A 9702-nucleotide genomic window follows, 5' to 3' on the forward strand; every position below is an offset into this window, starting at 1 on the left:
TCCAATTGAATAAATGCATTCATGACTTTTCCAGCAAAAATGTGTTCCAATCTCTGTGGTTTAAAATAGTCTCATGAGGCTGATCTGAAGAAAGCTCGCTGCGCCCCAGCCCCTCTGTATAGAGTGACTTTCCAGCTCCTTCTCTGTGACAGTTTCTTATATTCATTGTTTGTTCTCTTCCTTCTGCCCCCCTGGAAGGCTGGGAAGTGGAACCCCTTACATGTAAGTTTTTCTTACGCTCGCTATCCTTGTCCTGGGTGCCACTTGCCTGTTGGAGGGCCACTCAAACGCTTTTTTCCCCTTCCTGTTGTTCTGTCTAATCCGCTGGCACTGTCTGGATGCTCTAGTTTTCCATTAGCTGTAAAGGATAGTAGGAATAGCTGTTACTGCCCTTCTGTACAAGCTTGTACTCTGCTAAAGTTTGCATGATCCATCAGAGAAGAGGTTCTTCCACCGTTGTTTACTATGTTACTAAAAGACAGAAATAGACCAAAGGCAAGTATGGGAAACAGAAGGAGTTGCAGGGAAGAGGAGAGAATCAGTGCAGCGCAGAGTGGAACCCTGGGCATCAGCTGTTGGCCTCTTCTGTCCAGGGCCCCAGGGTAGCACATGACCACTGGCCTCCCTCTCACAGGGGAAGTTGAGACCTACAGTCATGTCCCAAGAAGCCAATTCTCAGCATCAGCTCCTATATCAAGCCAAAATGTTTTGAACAGTTAATTGTTTAGAAGCTAAAGTTCCTTTGTCTATGTGACCTCTTCCTCTTTCACATGAAGACACATTTTATTTGAAATTTTCTGGTCCTCATTTGGATGCAGTTTAAGTCAGTGTGCACATTATTGTAAGAATGACAATAACTAAAGATGCAGGGGTGCTGTGGATTACATCCCCTGCAGTCGTACTGCCCTGCTATGTCCATCAGACTTACTGACTTCTCCCAGCTCATTGCTTCAGCTTTACCAACAGACGATCTGCACTTCATTCCAGATTTCTGGTTTCAGAATGTTGTAACTGCCACTGCAGCTCCCATATAGGATAGTAAGATTCACCTTACCCTTGAGTTATTTTCCTGTGGGTTATTTGGAGATCTTAGAAGATAGACATTGTCCTTTCTTTGAAGGTAACATAAGTATAGATTTTCAAAATGCAGTTTATAATCATCTTACAGAGCATGTGACTGCAAACCAGTCACTTGCTGGAACTGGGAGTTCACTGTGAGCAGCTTAATTTGTGACTAATGGTCTTACAAACATAGTGGAGCTTTATTGGAATGCTGTCTTTGTGACCCATGTTTTCCACATTAAAGAACCCTTATTGTCCAGTCACTTTGGAGATGTCTCTGTGAGTCCAGCCTCATCTAAAGATCCATTGCAGTGGGGTTCAGTGTTAGGATATTTCCTCCATCACTGGCTGGAGTGGAGCAATACTTCTAGTTTCTCTTTCTCTTGTCCCCACCCACCTGAGAGATGACATTTCTCTCACAGTAATGATTTTGGGGTGGATTCTAGGATTCTCAAGTTGGTGTGTGGTGGTGGCACATTGCAGGGGTGGGGGAAGTCCCCAGCTAATTTTAAAGACCTCCCAGGAGTCTGTGCCTGGCTCCCCAACCCCACTCCCTGGAGAATCACAGGAGACTTGACTGTGGAGATGTCTATGACTAGGTGCCACCCCCACTGAAAGAAAAAAAAAAATAAGTAAATGGTGCTCGGTTATTTGACAACCTTAAAAATGATGACCATATAATTTAGAATTACAGAGCTATTTAATTTCCCCTAAAATTACTTTCTTGCTAGTTAGTAAGAGTGTTTTCGTCCTTTAAGACAATGTATAGATTTATACCCTAGTGCCTTATTTTACCATTTTCATTACTTAATGAGACTGAATAGAGGATTGGAGAAACTTGGCGAGATGGGAGCCAATTCTTAATGATCCCATCAGTAGATTTTACATCTCAGCCAGCAGGTTCTGAAAATGTTACTTGCCATTGCTTGTCAGGTGATCTGCTTGTATAAAACATGATTTCTAATTAATTTAGCAGACATACAAATGTCAAATCATAAAACAATGCATTACAAAGTCAAACAGGAATGACCTTTTTTTTTTTTTTTAACAATCTGAGCTAGTAAAATCTTCATTAATGTGATTAACTAGGAGCTGACTTTAAATAATTCTCAGGGAGAACGTGAAGAGCAGAGAGTTCATTGATTCACCTGTACCGATTCCTATAATGCCACTGCTGTAGCACAAGAACTCTTGGGGAAGGAGTGGGATTCATGGTCTAGTATGTCCTGAATATCAAAGTGTACCTTAAAGAAGTCAACACATTCAGCCTTCCATCATGCCACTTAGATTCTTTCACAACAGACTTTGTCACCCAAAGGGTGTCTTTCCAATGAAGGGAAGCGTATAGCTATGGTAGCTGTGGTGATATTCTTAATGTTCTTTAGGGTTTTTTTATTATTTTTATTATTATTTTTTTGACAGGCAGAGTGGATAGTGAGAGAGAGAGAGAGAGACAAAGAGAAAGGTCTTCCTTTTTGCCGTTGGTTCACCCTCTAATGGCCGCCGTGGCCGGCGCACCGCGCTGTTCCGATGGCAGGAGCCAGGTGCTTATCCTGGTCTCCCATGGGGTACAGAGCCCAAACACTTGGGCCATCCTCCACTGCACTCCCTGGCCACAGCAGAGAGCTGGCCTGGAAGAGGGGCAACCGGGACAGGATCGGTGCCCCGACCGGGACTAGAACCCGGTGTGCCGGCGCCGCAAGGCGGAGGATTAGCCTGTTGAGCCACAGCGCCGGCCCAGCCAATGTTCTTTAGTTTTTTAACACTTGGATTAGTTTAGCTTCCTATACGATTGCATGTGCTTCTGAGCATGCCATTCCTTATGAATCCTTAGGAACTGTTTACGCTCACCTTCTTGTATTCCACAGGTGTCCAAGGATGACCGAAGTGACATTGAGTCCAGCTCAGATGAGGAGGACTCAGAACTTCCAGGGAAGACCCCGCATGCTGCGACAACCACCAATGGGACCAGTGGTACCAATGGGTATCTCCTGACCGGTCCTTGCTCCATGGATGATTAATTACTCAAAACTACAAGTCCCGAACAAAGTGAACTATTTGTTCCTGGAAGTATTTAATAAATTGCAAATGCAGTTCCTTTCATAATATCTCAGCACCAGAAACAAAAATTAGGATTATCAAAGCATTTTGAATAGTGCACTGCCATATGTCCTGTCTGTGAATGACAAAGAATTACCATTCTATATGTAGGCATGCTGTGTGTAACTGACACAAGGGAACAGTATTTGCATTTGTACTGTCATAGAATATTATTTATTTTTTGTATTTGTTTGTAAATCTGTGGACAAAAGAGGGTTTCCTCACTCCTTCTACTCTCTGGGTTCCTGGCAGTGGAGGAGATGCTCTGTCTGCTTCCACCCCTTTCTGTTGCTGTTGTCCGGAGTGCTAGGAGCATCAGCTTGATTTGGCACTTAGAGCAGGCACAACCAGTGCGAGATTCTCATAGCGCTCTGAATAGCTCTGCTTTCTTTGTGTTAACAGTACCCATTTGAAACTGCCTCTACAGCAGTGGCCATTCTCCCCATGTAAAAATTAGGCAGGATGGACTTGATTTTTTAATTGTCACTCTTCCTGGTCAGTTAGCAGTTCAGATGAAAGAGGACAGTTACTAGAAGAGTTTTTCGGTAGGAACCTGCTTTGGAATACACTTCATTCCTTGTGCACACAGCCAAGATGACTTCAGTGAGTATGGTGGCTGGTTGGGGCATAACCTTGTAGATTGCAGAAAGTTGTTTTGTGGGTTTTTTTGTTTGTTTTTTAATTCTCTGATGCGGTCAGCGCTCCATCTCTGAAGGAAAATACTGGTGTAAGTTCATGGTTATATACAAAGAAATCACTTTGATACTGGGGATTGGCATTGTATTCTGGGAATAAGGTAAAGAGAGCAGCTGAGTTTTCAAGGTTTTCCCACTACCCCTGCAAGTAGCAGTTTTCTTTGGTTTCCCTCACACACACACACAAGAAGCAAAGTGTGTTTTGATGGAAAAGAAGTACTCTTTCAAGAGTTAGCCAAGATCATCTCCAGTGCAAGGTACTTCGCTGCAACTGCTTTTCAAGCAAAAACCCTCTCTACTATTTGATCTTGAGGTTTCAGCTTTGCCAGTGAAGCCAGTGGGATGCAGACCATTTCACCGATTGCTTCTCTCTCAAACATGTCCCAGAATGACTTTCTCCTCACTAAGAACCGAGCAGCGTTGGTCTCCCAGTCTGTTGTGTGCTCCTGTGAAAGCTTACTTGATTTCCAGGAGTTCTTTTCCAAATGGATCTATTCCTAGAGAAACAACAAAAATTCTTTTGGACAATGGCAGTACAAGAATGAGCAAAATGACTGGAGAATGTGTTTCCCTGTCTTCTCCATGGCAGTGTTATTGATGTGCAGATAAGAAAACTACATAATGTAAGCCAAAGATTTTATCTTTTCTTCCAACTTTTCGTAAGAGGGAGGGAAGTCGGGTTACAGATACTTTATAGATCAAAAAGACCATTGCCTAAAACAGGGGTCCAGAATACAAATGCAAAAACAAAAATGTGTGGATGAGAGCTAGGTGAATACAGCAGCAAGTGCAGAGAGTACATTCTGTCCTGCTCAGAGCCAGTCACAGTCAATTCTGTGTTTTGAAAAAAAAAATTAAAATATAGCTTTGCGCCCACAGTTTTCAACCTGTAAGTTAGTAGTTAAAGGAATGTTCCTAAACCAAAACTGGCAGTAATGTTAAATCTTTCTGTACCTACTTACAAAATAGTATGTTTCTGCTATAGCCCAGAGCAGAGGGAAGAGGCTTGAAAATCTGCTTATTTATTGAGAAAACAATGCAACTAGTTCTGCTGGTAGAAATGTATTATTTTTATTTCACAAGACAGGCGTGTGTCTGGGAGTGTAGCTTGTGCATGGTTGAGTCTGTGAGACTAGTCTTTAAACCTTAAAAGTACTTGTTAGTCACCAGAACATCTGTTAAAATGCAGCTATATAACAGGTAATAGCAACCATATTTTGGCTGCAGATTTTGAGGTGAGAGCTCCACTCCATATCGACTAACACAGGGAACATATTTTGTCTCATTTTGGCGTCGGGTTCAGGTCTTAGCAGCAGGTAACGTGAGGAGAGAGCCACCGTGCGGCGCTGTTGGGGTCACATGACACTATGGCACAGGAACGGCCCATCAGAAGAATCAGCTCCTAAAGTTAAGGTTAGATGAAGTGCATAATGTGCAGTGAATTGAGCCTGTCATTAGCAAAGGCAAATCCAAACACTGTTTTGTTTTTCTCAGAAGTAGCTTAGAAGGACTGGGTGTGTGCGCAACCTCTCTGGCTGCAGGCAGTCATTTAACACAGTCCTCTACATCCCTACAGATTTTTAGTTCATTTTGTATTTTAGAGCAAAGAGTTCTTCCTGGCTAATCAAAACGGAGTCTGTAGGCTTTTTAGTAGAGTAGTACATCTCTATCCACTGCTCTCCCTTGGTGGGCTGCTGAGGCTGAGAGAGAAACAGAGGTGAGGGGTCTGATGTTCCGCTTGGGCCAGGCCACACCATAGCTTTGGAAGTGTGTTTTGTCAGTGCAGCTGTAGTTAGTGGGAGTGCTGTTTCTCATTCAGTAATTTAGCCTGTGTGGATACCTCCTTCCTTCCGGTCACATTCAAACCTTCCCAGGGTAAAAAGGGGTCTGTAGAATAGAGTCCAGGAAAGCAGTGCTTTCTTCTCCAATGTTATAGCTTTTCTGGAATTCTTAGTTGGGGGAGAAGTAGAAAACTAAGTAGAATTTGGCCTCAGGTCAATAAATGATATAAAAATGTGTGATCTGTGTATGTATAGGTGTGTTTCTCCAAAAACGTGATAAAGCCAAAATATCACGGACTCATCCTTCTCCACCTTCTTTTCATAAAATCCATCCACCGTGGCCTGAGACATGTCTCTGTCTCTCTCTCACTCTCGCTGTTGAGCATCCTGCTTGTTCCTGCCCCTCACACAGCCGAGAGTGGCGGAACCTTCCCCCACCCCCTCCCCGCCTCCAAGCCACAGAGCTGGACGAGGTAGAGTCTAGGTCGCAGGGCACCCAAGGGCAGCACAGAAGCCACGTACAGTTCACGTTTCCAAATGCAGTGCCATGGGTGTTGACAGTGGGGGAGCGCTGATCAGTATTTTGGATTATTCAAGTCTGTGTTATACAAATGCCTACGATGGCCGCCTCACCGCAGGGTTTAGTGACACTCCACTCTTGCTGGGCAGCCAGGCAGAGGGTGTCCTGAGGTGCCGTCACATAGCGCCCCAGCATCTAGGAAAGGTGAAGGAGGCAGGAAAGGCGGGCAGGAAGGAGCATCACATGAGTTCACCTGTAGGCCAGTTGGTGGCTGAACCTCACAGTGTCCCGTTGTGTTGCCAACCTCCCATTCTAAGTATCCAAGCAAACCGAACGCCTTCATCTTGGATAGAAAGGGCCTGACTTGTCCACTTTGTCTAACAACCTCGTTGTTATTGGGGCTAAGTAAAAAGTGAGATTGTATTTCAGCTTAGCCAAGATTTTGCTGAGGAGCCATCTGTTCTCTAGAAAGAACTTTATAGATACCTGTGATTGTCCCCAGTCTGTTCATGATTTTTGAAATAATTATTTTTGGTCCTTTATTGGAAATCTTAATGCCAAAGTTGCCAGAGTATTTGACTGTTTTTTTTTTTTTAAATTTGAAGAAAAGTATACTGAATAATTCCAAAGGTGTTAAAGATTCTCTTTCTCACTATATGTGATGTCATTATATCCAAAGAAGCTTCAAGAAATCCTTGGGAAATAAAAGACTAAATGTTTACATTTCATGTGGCATATGCAGTTTTAAGGTTCTACTTGGCTACTTTTTTCTCTTGATTGCTAATTTCTCCTTTGTGAGTAAATAATAGTAGCTCTGAAGGGTTTCTAACATCCAAGTAAGAAAAAATCAAACTGGATCCAAGTCAGTCTGATAGGAAAGTGATCATGTGGCTTTTGCAAGGCCTACATAATCCATATGGAGAGAGAAAATTAAGTGAGCTTTAGTTATTGTACAGTTACTGCTGTCCAACATCCTATTTATGGAAAAATAATCATAAATAGCTCAATAATCATAAACAAGTTCTTGACAAAAATGAAGAAAGATACTTTTTCTAATTGAAGATATTGTCTCCAGAGACCATTTAGATTTCTCTTGGTAAAATGAAATTGTGCCATTCTTAAAATTAACACATAGTCTTAGCACTGGTTCACCTGCCACGTTTTAGTTCATTTGCTTTTGTGTGCAGTGTCCCTTCCCCTCCCCTAGGGGGCACTCCGTAGATGCTGAGGACCCCTATCCTAGATGCTGTGGGAAGTCCTCCAGTTAACAGAGGTAGTGTAGCTGTTGCTAGTTTTCAAGGAGACAATTATATTAGAGAACACAGAGCATCATAAATATCATTAATAATATCTGTAAACACCCAAAGGAGAACCTTGGTCTTTTCCAGGTATTTCCCAGTTGAGTCTACTCCTAAGGCGCTCGAAAGGAAAGCATTTACAACAGCACAATGCGAGAAGCCACCAGGTCACACAAGCACTGGATCTTGGCAGCAGGATAGCACAGGGCACTGCCCAGGAAAGGGTGGATGGGGATCATCAGCCTTGGACCTTTTTTTTAATCTCACTCACTCACCTCCCTTTCAGCCTCCTGGTAAAAGAATACTGGGATGTTGCCATTTTCCTGCGATGGATTTCCCAGTAGCCTCTGGATCAGCCATGCAAGCCGTGTTTCTGAAACACTGTGCCCAAGAGTGTTTGCCTACCCAGGTCAGTGAGACCTTGGCTTCCGCTCATGCTGCAGGGCCTGGAAACCAGGGAACAGCAGCTGCTGGAATGGCTTCTGTTTCCAGTGAAAAGTTAGATTTCACTGGGATTATTTTCTCCTTTTTTTAATCGACAGTAATTTTTTTAATTGTCATTGTGAGGCTTCCCTTTGGAATTTGTAAAGAAGAAACGAGCTCTCTAATTAAAAACATGAAGTGGTGATACTGGAACTTTAATTTGGAGCTCCGTTGTGTCACATATGGAAAACACCCGCCCACACACACACACACACACACACACACTTGGTTTCCCAAAGTTTCCTTAAGGCCCCAAAACTCATGATTTCTATCAACTCTTTGCCCACCTCATGGTCATTCACCTCCACACCATTTGTTGTCGGGGAGAAAGCGGGGGTTAGATGTTGGATTTGATTTTTTTTTTTCAATTTGCAGTGAGAAATAGGAGAGGTGACAAATCCACTTGTTTTCTTAAGACAATTCAGTCCTTGAGCATCTCTGTCGGAAGTGAAATGATGTACTGTTAGCCGATTAGAATTATTTTGTGTATTGTTACTGTGTTTTGCTGATTTTTATATGGAAGTATAATTATTCATTCTTGATCTCTGGAAGCAATCATTATTCTAAGGATCATTTGACTTTGGAAACACTTTCATAATAAAGATAAGTATTAAAGAATGCTGTCTGAGTGGCCTTTGCTCTGGGTAGTGAACAGCTCTTGTTGGGCACTTAGCACATCTTCCTGGGTGAAATTCTTGCAGCGCTCACCTCACCCCAGTTACTTCTTACAAACTCCTCAAATCCCAATGTCACCAGGATCACTGAGAAGTAAAGTTATTCGTTCATTATATTCTATGGTAGGTCTTCAGATATCAAGAAATAGGGGGCAAGCATGTAGCCTAGCAGTTGAGGTGCCCCCATCCCATATCAGAGTGCCTGGATTTGATTCCGGGCTCTGGCTCCTAACCCCAGACTTCTGCTAATGCAGACCATTGGAGGCAACAGTAATAGCTCACGTGCTTGGGTTTTTGCCACTCTTGTGAGTGACCTGGATTGCATTACAGGTCAGTCAGTCCCAGGCATTGTGGGCACATGGGGGTGTGAACCAGTGGATGGGAGCTCTGTCTCTCAGTCTCTTTCTATTTAAAATACAAAAACTTCAGTGTTAAATTTTATGTAGCGGGGTTGGCATTATGGCATGGCAGGTTAAGCTGCCACCTGCAGTGCCAGTATCCCGTATGGGTTGTGGTTTGAGTCCCAGCTGCTCCACTTCAGATCCAGCTCCCTGCTAATGGCCTGGGGGAAGGAACAGAAGATGGCCCAAGTGCTTGTGAACCTGCAGCTCACGTGGAAGACTTGGATGAAGTGCCTGGCTCCTGGCTCCTGACTTCAGTCTGGCCCAGCTGTGGACGTTGGGGCCATTTGGGGGGTGAACTAGCGCTTAGACGATCTCTCTGTCTTTCCCTCTCTCTCTGTAACTCTGCCTTTCAAATAAATAAAATAAATTTTATGTAGCACTTCCTTCTGTTAAAAAATGATTATAGAGATACCAATTTAAATACATCAGACTATGCTGCCTTTCCCAAATTATAAAAAAAGACTTAGGACAAGCAACCCAAAGCATGATGCAGAGCTGTTCCTCTCTGTGCCTCATAGGGGCATCGCTGGTGGCACCTGCTCTGTGCCCTCTTTGTTAGACCTTCTGCCCACTTTGTCCACCTTTCCTATGAAGTTCTCTTCCCCAAGTTGCTCTTCTGCTCTGAGCTCATATCATGGAGTTTTTCAGAAGCCACAAAAATAGCACAGTAATTCAGCCAGACACC

At 43.4% G+C, this 9702-nt stretch overlaps 1 protein-coding gene across 1 annotated transcript in view; it reads left to right on the forward strand.

Annotated features, from left to right (window-relative positions):
• CERS6 (ceramide synthase 6) overlaps nt 1–8433 on the forward strand; it is a 345732-nt gene extending 337299 nt beyond the window's left edge. The window contains exon 10 of the mRNA XM_062187587.1: nt 2931–8433. Coding sequence (XP_062043571.1) covers nt 2931–3083 — 153 coding nt within the window. The 3' untranslated portion in view covers nt 3084–8433. The remainder of the gene's footprint in view (nt 1–2930) is intronic.
• The last annotated feature ends 1269 nt before the right edge of the window (nt 8434–9702 follow it).

This window comes from Lepus europaeus, chromosome 1, assembly GCF_033115175.1.
Source record: "Lepus europaeus isolate LE1 chromosome 1, mLepTim1.pri, whole genome shotgun sequence".
Classification (NCBI taxonomy): Eukaryota; Metazoa; Chordata; class Mammalia; order Lagomorpha; family Leporidae; genus Lepus; species Lepus europaeus.